At 33.5% G+C, this 19,307-nt stretch overlaps 1 protein-coding gene across 2 annotated transcripts in view; it reads left to right on the top strand.

Moving 5' to 3' along the window:
* kdm4b (lysine (K)-specific demethylase 4B) overlaps nt 1–19,307 on the top strand; it is a 59,149-nt gene that overhangs the window by 8,777 nt on the left and 31,065 nt on the right. For both annotated transcript variants that reach the window (XM_048182267.1, XM_048182266.1), the window contains exons 6-8: nt 4,496–4,545; nt 8,920–9,023; nt 16,211–16,348. In XM_048182267.1, the coding sequence (XP_048038224.1) occupies nt 4,496–4,545; nt 8,920–9,023; nt 16,211–16,348 (292 nt within the window). The remainder of the gene's footprint in view (nt 1–4,495; nt 4,546–8,919; nt 9,024–16,210; nt 16,349–19,307) is intronic.

The raw sequence follows: 19,307 nt of genomic DNA, 5'->3' as shown, positions 1-19,307 counted from the left end.
GAACACATGAACTAGATTAATGTGGATAAATATGTTCGGATTTGGTCATTTTGCCAGCATTTTTCTAAAAAGTTACTTGACGCTTGCCATATGAGTCTTGTGAAGATAAAATGGTGGTCCATAAGTGGTACATTCACAGTAAGTGTCACACAAATATCCTATACTATAATCTATGGGCACAATATGAAGGAACTTAAATGTAGATCAGCTTTTGACCACATGGGGGCACCATTGTCATTCACCTCAGCTGTGAACGTTCAGGATGATGTCATCGAGAGAGATGAATCATGTGTGCTTTGTCTCACTGTATCTCGCTCTTACCGCATTTAAACGCACAACAGGCTCTTTATAATTGAGCAAATCGATTCAGACGCACTTCGTTGCGTAGTAAATCCTCTAGAGCATTAGATGTACATAAATGAGAAGTATTGTGCAGCAAAAAATGCAGCATATGTTGAAGTATTTGCCCTTTTTTTATTCATTGGATAATTTTGCATTGAAATCAAGTAAGATGTTGACAACAGGTGCTGACTTAAAAGACGTGTAAACCAAGCATAACATCCCTCGATAGAAAGCAAAATGCCTTTGAAATGACTTGGTATTCTGTTGGTTTGTTTTCCTGAAGTTCAACTTGACTCTCCTTTCTTGCGGAGAGACGCTTAAATACTGTATTTTGAGGTTCAGAATGCACAATTTTCCGACTGGATGTTTTTCCCGTGCTGGAAGAGTTCAAATAAACATGCTTTTAGTGTCCTTTTTTCCACATGTGAGTTCACTAAAGACATTTCTCTCTTTTTTTTCTTCACATTTTTCTTTTATAGCATCCCCCCTCCCTCTTGTGTTTGGTCTCCTCCCTGGTGTATGCTGTCATTTTTTTCCCCCTCTTTTGAAAAGGATGCATGTGTGTTTTGCATACTTGCACACTAGTCCTTGATGCCCTTGGCTTGTGTCATCCTAAAGAAGCCCCTGTTGCTGTGTTCATTAGACGCAGCTGTTTTGTCAGTATCTCGGGCTGTTGTACAGAGTGATATTTCATCCATCTGTGCGTCCCGTTTCTTTTCCTCAAGCTGGAAAGCAGTAGTCAATCAAGGGTGTTTTGTTTAATGTTGGATCTTTGTGGGGACTGTAGAAAAGGGCTTCAACACAAGCGTAATGCGTGACATGAAAAGCATAATAGATTGCTTTTACGAAAAGAACGTTTTTAAGACTTGGGTTGAAAGTAGTGAAGTTTACACAGTGAACAACAGGGTTCCCACGATTACAAAAGTATCATTTAATGATGTTCGGCACTGGTGGTAATGCTGAAATTTTCATTGTGAACTTCACAACTTTCTCTTAAGACCAAAAAAGCTCTTGTAAGATGTGCTTTCTATCACACATCAGTCATCTCTATCCTTTCAATTTAATTAGAAGTACATAAATGCACCAAAATGTAAATGTTTCACAGATCCACAAGTTACAAGCGCATTTGTTTGTCTTTAAGGAAAGTTAAAAGAATGTTATTAATCATAACGTGAGAGTGTAAAAATACTGTTTCTGCTAATAACAAACTGTAATGAAACACTTTCACTTGTAATCCCTGATCAAAACATGTGGGATCCCTAAAACAGTGAATGCAAATGCAAGAGGTAACAAGGACTCCTTATTTAAAAGTTGCATTAGGGCCAGATTTTATGCTATCGCTTGACGCTTGTATCTGTAGCGTTTAATGCATTGACATGGATCATCTGAAAGGGTTGTAGCATGTTTGAGTCCTGGTCCGGTACGCACAGGTGTCCAAATGGATAAGGGTCCAAAACCGTGATTCTTTGAGAGGAGTTGCGTAAGTCTTTCTTGCTCTCTTGAGTATCTTTCAGTCTCCATTTCTTCTGTGTCCTCATATCTCTCTGAAGTGTTAGCTCTTGATGTCTCTAGCTAAGCATTCTCTCTTTCTCTCGCTCTCCGGAGGCCTTATCTCAAGTTAACTTTCCGTCGCTTCTCAGCATAACAGAGAACGGCAAGACTCTTGCTTAGTGAAAAAAAAAAAAAAAGGAAAGAGGAGAAAATTTACTCACCCTTCAACTCGGCTTAATGCAACTTTGTGTGCGCTCGTCCTCCCCACCCAAACACCCCCTTCCGCTTTTGAAATTGAATCCGTTTTACTTTTCTGGTAATTACAGTATGTTAAAGTGTGTGTGGTAGCTGTTTGCCTAACCCTCTGTTCAGCCACTGTGAAATTAACTTCATTCGCCTCCAACTCTCCTCCCATCAAAGTCATAATTCTCGCCGCCTCCTGAGATCTAGTGTCAGATTCTTAAAGATTGCGGAGTGGCCCAAAGTGGTGCGCACGCTGCCGGAAATAATCGCTGTGAGAGGGAGTGCCGCAGCCGAGGGGATAACTTGATTCTTATTGCTTGTTTTCTTGTTCCTGTCCTCTTCGAGATGATGACAAATAAAACCTTAACGCCGCTGGTGGCGTCGGTGCCGTTTGGCAGGTTGGGGTTTTGTGTTGCCGGCGTGGGATTGGAGAGACTTTGCATCTGGGAAGTGAAGTACGGAATTGTTTCATGGGTCATAAACAAGGTAAATGGGATGCGTCCCTTACATATGCCCAGGCATCTAAGTACCCTTGTCACAAAATCCCAAACGGTGTTTATTGGACACTTTTTGTTAATTTTGTTGTTCCGGTGGTACATGAGGAACCTCATAAGACTAGAGGCCTTCCTCCAAGCGGGCGTTTCCAGTCACACCAAGTCAAACCCCTTGGATTTGGCTTGATTTCTGGTGCCCAGGTGTGATTTTTTTCATCAATACTTGCTTCTTCCCCAGACTTTTCCAGATCGAATTGAGCTTCTGCATTTTTTGGTTGCCAGATAGAGTTAGTGTCAGCTTGATATGGTGGGGCTAGTGGGGTGTAAAGATACTCCTGCTGGCAGGAAGCATTTGTACCCTAATTACAGCCGCCCATCAGATCCGGCTTTTATCTGCTAGAAAAGGAGAGAAAGAGACATCTAATTATTATTGATCTGTGGTGGCACCTCAAACACCAAATTAAATCTACTACTGCCAACGTCTTCAGAGTTGTGGGCGGTAGGGGCACTTGTGGGCAGCCGTTCGATTTCTTGATGGCTCCGTCTTTGATGTTTTAAGGCACCATGCAACAAATGCATGTCATCATGGGAAGTGATTAGCAACCCTGTTTGTTGCAGATTGAATTGTACTATTGGTCTGTTTAGGACATCTTTGGCACCTCACTGCTTTTTAGTGTTGTGTGCCATGAGCGGCATAGATTAAAGACAATGTATTAAAGTTTAAAGTTGTTAAACTTTCTTGAGATCCAGTTATATTGAGCTTAGATTGTGTCTAGATGTTTTTGAATGCAAGAACGCCTCCTTTGTGAAAGTTTGCTAGTAGTGTCAGGTCTCTAACAATGACTCTAATTTCAAGATATGTGTTAAGGTATCAAAAGCAGCAATCATTGAGTTCAAGAGGCACAGAGCTCCTAAACTGGGATACCATGCTACTGCTAATTTGATATGAATATGGGAATCGCATACTCCTAACTAGCCTCCATAGATATTTCCATACTGTTCTTGTTTGGTTAGTACATGCACATGTTAAGCCATGGTGTTCTTTCAGTTCCAGTCCCTCCTTGTACTTTTACTCCTTTTTCTTCAGTAAAAGCCACAAGACATTATAAATGTGTATCCCATTCTGTGTATCCCATCAGCTGCATACAAACACAACCTTTTAATCTGTCCACTTGGTATTCAGTTGACTTTCAGATGATCCTCCGTCTGTGTAGAGAAAACCACTGCTGTGAAATTGGCCTGTGTTTAACTAGAAAGTGCCACTTGCCTGTAAAATCCCTGTTTTGTCTCCTGCCGCCAGTAGAGGACAGTGTGATGCAGCTCAAAAGCATCCTAAAGCCATGTCCTCCTCTTTGTGAATGTGTGATTTGGAGCTGGAGCCCAGGGGAGGGTGATGCACCGGATTTACATTTGCGTTCAGGGCCTCGGGAGGGTCTCGACTCTCTGGTAACTTGAGGAAATAATTAGGCTAATACAGACAATGTCAATAACCACGTCAAGCGAATTGAACCTTTAGCAGCACAGAAGATATTATACTGTTTCCTTCCCCAGCAAAATCATTTCAAATTATGCAGCACAGCACAGTCTGCAGTTTCGGGTGGAATATTATTATTGCGCATGTTTGAGCCGATTAGCCGAAATAAATTGGCCCTCGTGCAGTAATTTTCCAGGCTTTGTCTTAGTGACATTTGAGTGCCTTTGTCTTTAAACTAGCGTATGACTGGTGAATGTGAAATAGGGGTGAAATGTTCTGTGTGCGCTTCTCTGAGATGCGTTTCATGTTTTTGAGGGATGTAGAAAAGCGTATGATGATCAGAGAGTGATTCGCACAGAGGCGTCTCGCTGTGCGTCCCTCCAGTGTCTTTCCCTCTCGTCTTTTCTATTGATCCCATTAATTGATCTCGGTTTTTTCCTTTTCACCGCAGGTATGCAATTCCTCCCGAGCACGGCAAGAGGTTGGAGAGGCTGGCGCAAGGTAAGACCTCACATCTGTTCGTTATCATGTCTTCAAGCTTAGCCGATCAAAACAGAGGGGTCATTTATATAGAAATCTTAAAGGTACTGTAGAAAAAACAGGAACAGTTTAGGAACCTCAGTCGCTTATTGCACCAAACTTTTCTTCTTCAGTGCGACAAGAAATGGAGATATTTCACTAAATGTTCAGGCTACTTTCCATATATTGACAGAGAATGGAAATGGGTGCAGTTTAAGCACATTTACATATAGAAATCTTAAAGGTACAGTATAGTGTTGACAAAAGTACCGACTTTGGTCAGAAACGTGACGATACCAGAATTTCCCTCTAGCATTTAGAGCTGTTGAACAGATTCTCAAACACCTCTGATTGGCCATTGTGTTCACGCACTCAACAGATATGTCTATGATTGGCTATAATGATCAACACTTCAAAAACATCTTGTAAGTAGATGTCTTTGATGCTCTTCATCAAGTGCTTACACAGATACACACGGGAGCGTTTGAAAGCAGGCGTTTATCAGCAGACACCTATCCGCTGATAGACTGATCCGATAACGGATGTTTTTGAAGCGTTGATCATTGTAGCCAATCACAGACATGTCTGTTGATCACATGGACACAATGGCCAATCATAGACATATGTTACACAGCAAAATCCCCAGAGTTAAATCAACTCTGCTTGGAGTACATATGGTCCCTCTCTAAATAGTGTGGAAGTAACACTGAAGCAGAGTTAGTTAATGAGATAATTAAGTGATTAAGTGATTGAGCAGTAGTGATGAACACCTGCTGTTAACAAGCAGTCAATGAAGCAAAGAGAAACACAAGAACTACAACTGACTTCAGCCACAGTCTTTGATGAAATCACCTGAAGATAAAAGACATTATATCTCTCAAGATCTCAGCAGAGGAGGATTATCCTTTCTTCAGTGGTTCTGCTTGTTAACAGCAGGTGTTCATCAATAATGCTCATTCATCACTTAATTAATTGCGTAATTATCTCATTAACTTGAACTCTGCTTCATTTTTACTATAACACTATTTAGAGAGAGACCATATGTACTCCGAGCAGAGTTGATTTAACTGATTTTCGAATAGAAACTCGAATAGTTCCTGTAGGAACCTCAATCTCTTATTGACCTAAACTTTTCTTCTTCTGTGCGACAAGAAATGGAGATATTTCACTAAATGTTTAAGTTGCTTTCCATATATTGACAGAGAATGGGAATAGGTGCCATTCTCTGTCAAAAATACGGTCCAAGGAGCCATACTCTATATATCAAGTCTTTTGTATTCGTGCAATAGATTTTTTTAAATTTCTCATTTTGTGTTTTACCAAAGACAGTCAATCATAAGGGTTTGAGGGCGAGTAAATATTGACTGTGTTGTCATTTTTGGGTGAATTATTTCATCCCTAAAACACAAAACACTGGCATAATCCTGAATGAGATGCGAGTCGGCGCTGACAGAAAATCCTTTTCGCACCCTCCCGAAATTTTGACGCGCTCTCTAGGAAAGCCCTCACGTCTCCCTCTGGTTGTTTGGATTACGAGATGTGAAGATGTGTTTGTGCCTGTCTGAGATCTGAGGCTGTGAAAGCATCTGTGTGCTGTTGTACTTCAAAACGCTACAGCGCCGGAAAGTACCATAACCCACATACACGGTCCTGTCCCACTTAAACAAACACGCCACAAATAGCGCAGTTGCATGCATGAAACAAACGAGCACTGCGACACAACACAGCGTTTTTATTGATCATTGTTGGGACATCGTACAGAAAAACGGCAGCAGAGTTTTGATGCCATGACTGTATCAAGACTCGTCTTTTTTGGCCCTCTTTTGGTCTGTGTCAAACACAAACCATCCTGAGGAGAGTCAGAGAAACGCCGCACACATTTTGGCTTCTCGTGTGATAAACGTTTCTGTTATGCAAGGCGTGACACCCACTAATGGTTTATGCAAAACTCCTGTACTTCACATCCTCGCATAAAAGCACATGAATTCACACTCCATCGCGTCAGTCGCCTCGTTTTTACCATCAGAACGTCCTTTTCATCTGTTAAATCTGCCTTAAAGGACAAAACAAAGCCAGTCCCAGCTCTTTACGATAAATTAATGATGTGTGCCGCCGAAATCATACCTCACGATCAGCCTTCCACACCTCCGGGAGTCAATCTGAGCTGTTTTCGTGCGCTTCTAATGGTGTTAACAAATGACAAAATGTCTGACGATATATATTATCGGTCGCAATGACTAACAACGTTCGTCTGCGGTGCTCGGGAAAAGACGCGTCTCAGTTGGACGATCCCCTCCTCGGCTGCCGAAGACATTTAATGTTGTTTTGAAAATGCGAGGCTTCTTTTTGTGCCATGTACCTTGTTGCTGCTCTCTTTCTGGTGTACGAATAACAGGAAGTGGAAGAAATCAATTGTGCACGACAGCAATGTGCTAGCCGGAGAAAAGTCTCGTAAACTAGCAAGATTGTCAATATTTTTGACTGTAAAAGTTTTGCAGTCAATGTTTAAGAGTACAGAAGTATATAGATGAGCTCAAACCTAACAAACATGGACTAAAAGACATGAAACTATATATTTTTTTATCATAGACTGTGTTATACTGTAATATATATTTTTATAAAATTTAAGTGTATATTATTTATTTAAATTCATTTTAATGTATTATATGAATTTTATTATTTATATGAAATATTGTAATATAATTTTTATAAAAAAAATATTTTTTATTTATATATTAAATGTTTCATTTGTTCATTATAAATATTAACCCAAGATGATATTATAAAATATTATTTATATTTATTTTTTATATAGTATATGCATTTTATTTTTATTATTAGTAATAAATATAATATATATATATATTTTATAAAAGTATTTAATTTTTTTTTTCATCTGTTCATCATAGATATTAACCCAAAATTATTTGTATTTTGTATTGTATTTATATATTTTTTTAAGTAGTATGTGCATTTTATTTTTATTAATTATATTAAATATTATAATATATAGACATTTTATTAAAAATGTAATTTAATACATTTTATCTGTTCATTATAGATATTAACCCAAGATGATTTAAAAATATTTTTTATTTTTATTTTTAATATTAGTAATAAATATAAAATATATATATTTTATAAAAATTATTTAATTTAATTATTTTTTTATCTGTTTTTCATAGATATTAACCCAAAATGATTTTATTTTATTTTGTATTGTATTTATATTTTTTAATGTAGTATGTAGTATGTGCATTTTATTTTATTATATATATATATATATATATATATATATATATATATATATATATATATATATATATATATATATATATATATATATATATATTTTATTAAAAATGTAATTTTATACATTTTATCCGTTCATTATAGGTATAAACTCAGGATGTTGTTTAAATATTCATTATATTTATTCATTCATATTTATTTTTAATACAGAATATGGCTTTCATTTTATTATTCATATTAAATATTATATATTTTTATAAACATTTAATTTTATTCTGTTTTAAACATGTTTCATCCGTTCATTATAGATATAAATCCAGAATGATTTTTTAAAATTATTATTTTTATTTATTTTTAATATTTTACATGTATTTTCTAAAATTTAATATTTGAACATATATTTTTTATAAATATTTTTTATTTTATTATTTTTTTTGGAATTTTTGGAATGCCACATTCAGAGTAAATTTAAGAGATAACTTTTGCGCACAAATACTCTCGATGCATTGAACTCAACTTTGATTGTTTTAATGAGATATTGGAAACAATAGAGCGAAAAAACTGGGAAAATGCGTGTACATTTGTAACTTTGAAAAATAAGGGCTTCGCCAAATGAAAATTAACCAAGATCTGACATATTTAATCTGAAAAACCCACTTAAGCGTGTCAGCGGTAATGACAGAGGACACGTATGAATCACATGCTCTGAAGCGCCGTGTTTGTGCTGTTGGGCCGATCGTCAGACGTTTGGCCGTGTCGTAATGACCCATATTGTAGTCTGTGGGCAGGAATGAGGCAGATGATTATAATAATTAAAGGCTTTCAGAATGATTCAGCGTGTGTCTGGTGTACTGACCCGGACCGGACCAGACTGACGCAAGCAGAGCTTTTACCGATAACCTCCAACCGGCAATTATACGTTACGCTCGTAATAACGACTCGCTCTTGTCTGAATCTCCAAAGATGATGAATTCAGAGAAATGGCTTTGCATTGGATCTGTCCTAAAGCATTTTGTATTTAATTTTTTATTTAATAATAATAAAATAAATGTACGTATTATATTTTAATGATACTATGCATATCTCTCTCTTTCCTGTTTGCAGGTTTCTTCCCAGGAAGTTCTCAGGGCTGCGACGCGTTTCTCCGTCACAAGATGACCCTCATTTCTCCATCGATCCTGAAGAAGTACAGCATCCCCTTTGACAGAGTGAGTTATTCATGGATTACATCACTTCCTGTCTCTGTGGTGCAGCACATACAGTCTCTTCTGGCATCACATCACAGATATTCAAATGATTCAATGATTTTATCCATGCAAATGTTAATTAATGTTATTATGTGATAATTATGATAATTTACGTAATAATATACAATAATAATAATAATGTATTAAAATCAACAACTATTTATTAATATTATATAACTATTATATATTAAAAGTATTATACAGAATAATATATGTATGTATTCTTATTAATATTATTAAAACTACTAATTGTTATCATTTAATGGTCATTAAGATTGCTTATTGCATAATGTTTCATATAAACATTTATTTTTTTATGTAATCATTATTAATATTTTATTTAATTATATTACAATATAATATTTATATTTACTTATTTTTATTGCATTTAAAATTAAACTTTATTATTATTATTATTATTATTATTATTATTATAAGATTAAGATTGCACGATGCTTCATTAGATATATGAATTTAATTATTATTATTTTTGTTGTTATTATGATATTATATAAAGATTACATAACGTTTCATAAATTTAATAAATTTCATATTTCAAATTTGTGATAATTTGCATAATAATGTTAATTGTAATAATTGTAATAATTGCATTTTATTTTTAATACTTTTTTATTTAATATATTTTAATTCATAATTTATTAATTATATTTTTGATTTATTTATAATGCAAATTATAACACAATAACATGACAAATTACATAATTATCATTATTATTCATAGTGTACATGTATATAATTTATTTAATAAACAAATTAAAGTTTTTTTTCTTTGCAAGGGTAAAATCATTGTCAATTTATTCCAGTTATTACCAACTATAATATAATAAAGTATTGTTATTTAAATATTATTATTATTAGTGGTATTTATTTATAATTTCTCAAGATTTTGAAATAACTGGAACAAAATAAATGCCAGTTTATATGGAATTAGTTTTTGTTTCTGCAGAAGCGTCATTCAATCTTCATGTCTTGCGGTCTGATGCAGTAATGATCTGAATATAGCAGAGTTTATTTCAGATGGTGTGTGTTGTGATGTTGTCGTAGTCGTCGCCACAGTAACGCTCTCTGATGGGACTTACGGAGATCAGCGCATCCATAGCAACCCAACAGTGCCGTTTATATTGACTTTAACACAAAGACCTGATCTATAAAAGCCATATACGATCTGTATGTAGCTGCTGGATATCAGAGGAACGGTTTTGAGCCGTAGATCAGATATCGTATTATATGAGTGTCGGATGTGCTTGTATCAGAGAGCTGAAGCCCAGATCAGCAAAACTGGGCTTAAACCATCCAATTCAGGAGGATGTCTGTGGAAATTGTTTGTAAAGTTGTTATGCTACATTCACGCCACCGCGTAATTACCGTAATCTCGAGATGGTCAGGTGGTACGGCTTTCAGAAAACTCCCAGCTTACAAACTGTAATTACGAGCTCTACGAGGACGTGAGCGCTTTTTACGAGCCGGAATCTCGTTACAGTAATTACGATATGGTGCAAACGCACCTTTATTTCAGTTTGTTTGCATTTAATGAATGAAGATTTTTTGCGCACAATGTATCAAACTTTTGTCGAAATCATCTAACTTAACACACTGTCGAAGCACTAATGCCAATTCATTGAATTAAATGCGACAATTTTCAATTTAAAGAGTGGTTTATTGAACAGTTTACACACAAATTCATTTCATTAATATGCCATTAAAAGAAGCTAATAAAACTAATTTTATTAGCTTCTCACTGACGTATTAATAATGACTTTCTGTATATTGTTCGTAAAACAATTCTTACTCTTGCTGTCTACGGAAAGCTTTGCATGTGTAAGTTCAGTAACTTGTGATGCGCGGTGCGAGTGAAGCTAATGAAAGGAGCTAATAGCGTTTATTATCAATGAAACATAAGCAAAGCAAATTTTTGTGGGCATTTTCGTAAAAACCTTACTTAATGCTTGCGTCTGACGACGATGTCAAACTTTTCAGTCAGATTTTTACCTGGGGAAACGTTTTAACGAAAACTGTGAAATTTACACTTACGAACAAGTCTAAAGTACACGCACACTTTTTCGCGAGCGAATATTTCAGTTTTCGTAAAGAAGAAACATCTTTGCGGTAACTACTTTTATGTGCGAACACTTAGCAATTTCACAGTTTTGCGAGTTTTTGTAGACGTGTTTTAAATGTTACGTTTTAAATGCTAATGTAGCCACAGTGTGCGCCAAAATGCTAATGCTAATTCATTTAGGTGAATAACAGTGCGCACACTTTAGAATTTTGCTTGTGTGTATTTCAGTTTTCGTTAATTCACTTAACTTTTTGTAAAATGTTTTCGCTAATTTTTAGGTAGCTACACTTGTTTTTTGCATTTTCGTACTGTAGTGTTTATGTAGGCCACAGTGTGTGCCAAAATGCTAATGCTAATTAATTTACATAAATGTGACAGTTTTTATTAGAATGGTTTTACTAACAATTTACACAAACCTTCTGCTTGTGTTTCATTAATGCGCCAGTTAAAGAAGCTAATAAAGCTAATGTCATTAGCTTCTCTAATTCTCTAACATATTAACATTAGTGAAGCAAATTTTCTGAAATTTTTCGTGAAACATGCTTTTCATTTACGCAAACTGTTTTGGAAATACAATTTCAGTAACTTGTGATTTGGATGATGACAAACATTTCAGTCAGGTTTTTACCTAGCGAAACATTTCTACGTATTTTAACAAACGCAATGTGTGTTGCACACATATCAACCGCGCTAACAACACGTGCACACTTTAGAGTGTAATTCATAGTTTTCACAAAAGGTTTTCATTAACTCACTTTTCGTAAGAGGTTTTCGCTAACTTTTAAGTAGCTACGCTATTTTTTTGCACAGTAATGTTTATGTAGGCCACAGCGTGCCAGAATGCTAATGCTAATTCATTTGAATTCAAGTGAATGCGACAATTTAAAAAAAAAAAATTAGAATATGCCAGTGTTATTTTAGTTGTATTATAGTTTTATTAATATTGTAAATTAGCTTTTATTTTATATATTTAGTTTTAATGTTAATTTTAGTTTAATTTTAGTAATTTCGTTATGTGCTTTTGTCATTTTATAGTTTTTTTTTTTATTTATTTTTTAAATATTGCTATTTAGGCTTAATTTATTTTTATTTCAGTTTTAATTTTAGGCAGTTTTAGTCTACTTATTTCTATTTAATGATTTTAGAGGTTTAACTTAAAAACTAAAAATGTTGCCTTGGCAATAAACTGAAATAAGTTTGTTTAGTTTAAGTTTTTAAACGAATACTTATATTTTATTTAATTTCACCTTTATTTCAATTAACAGAATTGTTTTTAATAGTTTTAGTTAACGATAACAACCCTGTAATGTGCGCACTTGGATATTTCACACAGTTGTGCGAGTGTCTGAAGTATGCTAATGCTAATGTAGCCTGAAGCGTTAATGTCACAGGCCGCCTGTGGGCAGATATTGTGGCGTCAGCGCTTAGCTTCGCATACAAACATGATGAGGGTGTTCAACTAAAGGACTGTGACCCTCACACACATAAATTTTCATGTATACACACATTTATTCGAAGCCCTTCACACGAACACACTTAATACTCCAATCACGGACCCCTGCTAGCGACCGCACCACGGATTACATTTCAATTTACTCCGCCGCCGATTTCTGTCCGCGCAAATTAGTCACTGCACTCGTTTTTTCTTCTCCATGGATAATTCCCATTGTCAGGGGCCCGGGCCGGGACTCTCGTGGTGATTTCAGGCTGAAGATTAAAACTGGAATAAATCTCTTTAATGAGGCTAGATAAAGTTCAGCAGTGCTATACGTTGTGCTCAACTCTTTCAATCTGCTTTTTTCCTGTCATCGGTGCTGATTCTCACTTCCTGCCGCTCCGCTGGTGGATGTTATTGTCACTTTTGAGTCGATGTGACACTCGGTGGATTTGGAGTGAGATAAAACAGAGAGAGAGAGATGGTTGAAGTGTTGATCTCAGCAGGTAGCCTGTCTGTCTCTCTGTCTCTCGACGTGTCTGGGGACGTTATTAGAGCTTCCAGCTCAAAACTCCTGCTAGGGAACAATCATCGAGAACCCAGAGTGTGAGGAGAAATCGAGGATGGAAAATAATATATAAAAGCTCATCCGCTTTGCTAGTGTGGTGACGTTTAAGACCCTTAAACCATCATGAAACATAACATGCATAATGCCAATGTCTTGTTTTTTGGACAATATAAACATTTTGTCTTTAAAGTATTATACAATAACTTAGTCAGCGTGTAATTTAAATGTACTTTTTACTCAATGAATAACCAGTTACAAAATAAGGATGCATTACGAAAGTAAAATTGGTGGTAAAATATTTCATGTTGATTTTAATGGATTTCAAAGTTGGGATAATTATTTTTTTTTTAAAGTTTTGTAAGGACTTTTCAGTTCAGAGCAGGTTTTTTGTGACTTTCAGAGTCGTTTTTCATCTGATTTTCTGTAAAGGTGCTTTTAATATTTTGGGGGGGAAAACTTATAAAACTTTGATAAATTAAAGTGCCAATAAATATATTAGAATAAGTAAGTTTACATTTATTTTAAATTCACATTTTTAAGCTATTTATTTTAAATGTTTAATTTATTGTATTCATTTTATTTATATTATTTATTTTCATTAATATTTTTCTTATTTTATTTTATACTTTGAAAAACTTTGAAAAACTTAGTGTAAGTAAATATATTAGTGTTTAAGTAAATTTAAAATTAAAATATTTTAAGTTATTTATTTTAAATGTTTAATTTATTGTATTTTATTTATATTATTTATTTTCATTAATTTTCTTATTTTATTTTATACTTTGAAAAACTTTTAAAAACTTAGTGCAAGTAAATATATTAGTGTTTAAGTAAATTTATTTAAAATTAATATATTTTAAATGTTTAATTTATTGTATTCATTTTATTTATATTATTTATTTTCATTAATATTTTTCTTATTTTATTTTATACTTTGAAAAACTTTGAAAAACTTAGTGTAAGTAAATATATTAGTGTTTAAGTAAATTTAAAATTAAAATATTTTAAGTTATTTATTTTAAATGTTTAATTTATTGTATTTTATTTATATTATTTATTTTCATTAATATTTTTCTTATTTTATTTTATACTTTGAAAAACTTTTAAAAACTTAGTGCAAGTAAATATATTAGTGTTTAAGTAAACTTATTTAAAATTAATATATTTTAAGTTATTTATTTTAAATGTTTAATTTATTGTATTTTATTTATATTATTCATTTTCATTAATATTTTTCTTATTTTATTTTATACTTTGAAAAACTTAGTGCAAGTATATATATTAGTGTTTAAGTAAATTTATTTAAAATTAATATATTTTAATTATTTATTTTAAATGTTCTTATTTGTTTTAAAAAGTATTATTTTTTTACATTTTTAAAAAAGTCTACTTTAATTGTTCTTATTTTAAATATTTTTTTTTTATTTATTTCAGATTTACTTGAAATGCTTATTATTATTTTTATTTATTTTAAAATTATACATTTTGTTTTTATTTATGTATTTATATATTATGTTTTATTTATTTTAAAATAGACCCATTGATTTATTTATATTTATTTTCCACCAACTGACACACCATAACACAATATATATCCTTCTCTACAGTTGTGCAAATAATCTTTTTTTCGTTGAGTGTATAAAAACTAATTCTACAAACAAACCAGACACATAGAAGTGAAATATCGCTCTGAATGCCGTTAATGAATCTAACTTTCTTTCTAATGGACGCCAGCGTGACGCTGAAGCGTGACTTGACCAGGAGCTTCAGCGGCCGCAAAGTAAGAAAACGGAGGGAAATGAAAGTATTCATTAGCTAAGGCCGGCTAACTCGCGCCATGCTCAGCGGCTCCACCTTAATTGCACTTGTACAGCCTGAAAATGGCTTTTCCTTCGGCCCCCGGCAGCTGAAGAGTGAGAGATTTGAAGGAGACGATGAATGGAAGGAGAAAGTGTGCGTCGTATGAGAGGGGAGGGTAAAGATTTCTCACAGCAAATTTCTCTTCCCATCAGCCACTAATGGCTGTAGATATTAACGATGGAAGCCGACATGTTTCTCAGTCTCGGCTGATTTTCCCACGTCGGGTTTTTCCCCCTCTGAAGTGTCGTTTGCAGCTTAATTCACCAGTTATTGGCTCTTTCATCAAAGTACAGTTCACTGAGTCCTTTAAATGTTGCCTTCAACCAGATTACCTCCGAGCTCAATGAAATTAATAATATGTTGTAGGGTAACGGAGCGATAGCTGGAAAAAAATTAAACGTCCACCACTTCCTTCTTCAGAGACGCAATTGAAGGATGTGTTGAGAAGTTCAGGATTATTAGGACACATGCAGAATTTAAAATAAAGGCATTCAAAGTCTTGGGTTTTTATTATCTATTTGCAAAAATTATATATTTATTTTTTTGTAATGCAAATTTACACCATAATACCTAACTTTTTATATTAATTAAATGTAATTACTTTTTAATGAAAATTTTATTACATTTTTAATTAATTATTTTTAAGTATTGATATATTAATTGATTAATAAAAGTTATAAAATTAACACAAACATTTTTTTGCATTTTGTTTTTCAGTTAATACCTGAACATTTATTAATTAAATAATAAAAGTAATAAAAGAAATGTTTATTTGTTTGTTCCATTTTTTTTGTTGCATTTTTTTTTCAACAAAATGCTGTACTTTTTAGCTAATACTTGACATTTAATTGTTTTTATTATTAATTTATTAATTAAATAAACAGTAAAAAAATATAAAAAATCTTTGTTTTTGTTCAAACACATTTCTTTTCTTTAGTTTGTTCATTTTGGTTTTTATTTTAACTTGCTTTTTTTGCATATAAACTATTCTAGCATTTTTTTTTTTTTTTTTTTTGCAATAGCAAAACACTTTACAGTTCACCAACATTGCCATAAGACATGTAATAGTCTCAGTTTAACATATTTTACTATTAAATAAATTCTGGGGAATTACGATTATACAGAATAATCAGTGCAGATAACGTGAAAAAGTTGCGCAAATTGTGTGGGCTTCCTCGTAATGATTTCGACTTTTTCTCTCGTAGATCACTCAAGAAGAGGGCGAGTTCATGATCACGTTCCCGTACGGATATCACGCCGGATTCAACCACGGATTCAACTGTGCCGAATCCACCAACTTCGCAACCCTGCGCTGGATCGATTACGGCAAGATGGCCACGCAGGTGAGACGTCTCTCTCACACTACTTCCTTTATTTCTCATTCGTTTGTTTTTCTTTTGCTCGTTCATTACTTCTTCACAACCTTTCATTCATGCTTTCGTTCTTGCTGCTTTCATTTGTTTGTTCAGTAGTTACAGTTTTTACTTTTCATTATTGTTTGTTTTTTGTTTCATTTTTCTTCATTCGTACTGTACCAAATGGTCAAAACTGACTCATTTTGCTTAAAACTTAAGAACAGTTTGGCCAAAAATCACAAGACTGGTCGCAGCAGTCCAACGATACCTAATTTTCACATCTTCCATTTTGGGCGTCAGCCATTTTGAATTTTGTTGTAAAATGCCATATTTTACGAACACATTGGCATATCATTACAAAACAAGGGTATTCAAAATGTTTTGTGGCAGCGCCATCTTGTGGTCAAAAATTATAATGAAATTTCAAAAATGCTAATAGCTTTTGATTAGTTTAGGCTATTGTCATTCCTTGGATCATGTCGAGAACATCAATACCAGTTATGCCATATTTGGCCGAACTTCCTGTCCGCCATTTTGATTTTTTTTTTAAACTTACTTTTCCGAACTCCTCCTAGACCTTTGGTCCGATTTTTACCAAATTCGACTCAGATTATCTTCAGAATATGCTGGCAAAAAATTATGGATTTCATGCCAATGGACAAAACCGTTTTCGTTTACCGTATCAACAAATTTGATGGCATAATGCCAAACTGCATCTGAAGCTGTATCTCTGGAAAGATTTGACCTATTGACACCAAAATTGGTGTGTGTCATTGCCACCCAACACTGACCACACCACATCAATTTTGTTTCAGTGCCACCTATTGGTCAAAAGTAATAAGCAATTATGTCACATTGAAAGTGATTGTATTTATTGGTTCTCAACAAATTTTCTTTCTTTCTTTTCTTATATATATTATAAGAGAGACATGTTCCAGATCATTTTCTTGTCTGGCATGTAAAGATTCCTCAGCACATGTTAAACACACGTGTCACACACAGAGCGTCTTGTTGTGTGATGATTAGAGCGATCTGAAGAGATGCTGGCGAGTGTCGGAGCACGAGAGGGTCAGAGATGTGTGGCGGCGGCTCGCTGCCGCTAATTAAACCACACGAGCAGCAGTATCTTCTGTGGGAATTTGATAACGGTTTGAGTCATTATTTCAGTTCTGATAGAGCAGCTCATTAGTTAGAGATCGTTAAACCTGCACATTCGTCGCAAAATACTGTTTTTTAGCATGTTGCAGAATGTTTATGTGTGAAAATGGTGGAGTACAGCCAAAATGCATTGGGGGGGGGCATTTACACAACACCGTTTTCAACTAAACTTTAAATCTTTTATGCGTTTTGGCCATTCATTTACATGACGACAGTGTTTTGGGGGCCTGAAAAACGCAAACTTTTGAAAAGTTTCAAAGTGTAAGTTTTTAAAAACGATACCATTATCGTCTTCATGTTAAACTACAAAAACGCATTTGAGAAAATGGTGATGTCATGTGCACCATATTATAGGCGCATCATGTTTCTTTACAAAGTGACATCGCCATCTACTGGTCTGGTAGTAGAACACAGTGTTTTTAGTCATTTTCACAGATTATTTTGACATTGTACGTGAAAAACGTAAAGAAAAATCTAAAAAAACCTAAATATTATCCAGCCCTTTTGATGATATATCACAATAATATTAAAGTATTTGATCTCAAATGGCATAAAAGGATGTTTTGTTTCGACTTTCAAAAGTCATTGCATATTTTCCACTAAATGAAAACAAAGAAAAATGGTGTGAATATTTGATTTATATTAAATTGTATTTTTATGTGCACCTACATATATATCAGTGCTTACTTAGAAATGAATTGAATGTACTGACAAAAATTTAAACGTAATGCTATTAAAACACAAGTCAGTCTGAAAAACTAGTCTGATGACTCTTTAGCGCATTAAATTTGTTGTGATATTGCTTAATTTTACATCATTGTGAATGTAATGTGAATATTTCGCCCATCTCTTGTAGTCTGTGTATGTTTGAGATCCCAGAGAAGCTGCTGAACAAACGAAGATGTTAGTAATAACACACCTGCATCACGTCCAAACGGCTCTTGTGAGAGTGACGGCATGAGTTATTAACATGTTTAATCTCAGATATGAGGCGCAGCATCACTGCTCTGGTCTCTTCAGGGGCGAACGATTGTTTCCTCCGTTTGGATTCTCACTCCATTTCCATTTATTCATTTAGCAGTGACAATAAAAGACATTGAGTGTGAATTATTTTCATTTTTTTAAATTTTTTTTATTTTACAGTTTAAAAACGTCTGTTGTAACATTTCGTCTTTATCTTTTGTTTGTTGTTTCATATTTTCATTGCTATAATCATTGTTATAATCTGAAATGTATCATTATACATATACATATATATATATATATATATATATATATATATATATATATATATATATATATATATATATATATATATAAATATGTCATATAGTGTCTCTCAGTGAATGGGACACAGATTTTAATAGTAAAATGTATATAATGAATAATATATGTGTCAAATAATGTTCTTAGTCTTTCGATCGATCGCGGATGGTTTCATTATATTGGGCAGATATAAAAGTATAAGAGGATAAAAATAATAAAAGCAAAAAATGTGTCTCCAAATATACTTGGGCGGCCGTTATTATACCAGGCCCGCTCAAGTAAAGTCTATGTGTGGGAAGCACTATATATATATATATATATATATATATATATATATATATATATATATATATATATATATATATATATATATATATATATATATATATATATATATAAAAGGTGTGTGTGTGTGTGTATATATATATATATATATATAGTTTATTTATTTGTTTTTATATATATATATATATATATATATATATATATATATATATATATATAGTTTAACAAAGTATTCAAA

Source organism: Megalobrama amblycephala, linkage group LG2 (genome assembly GCF_018812025.1).
Source record: "Megalobrama amblycephala isolate DHTTF-2021 linkage group LG2, ASM1881202v1, whole genome shotgun sequence".
Classification (NCBI taxonomy): Eukaryota; Metazoa; Chordata; class Actinopteri; order Cypriniformes; family Xenocyprididae; genus Megalobrama; species Megalobrama amblycephala.
The sequence above is the reverse complement of the archived record's forward strand: the minus strand, read 5'-3'. Positions and strand labels throughout refer to the sequence as shown.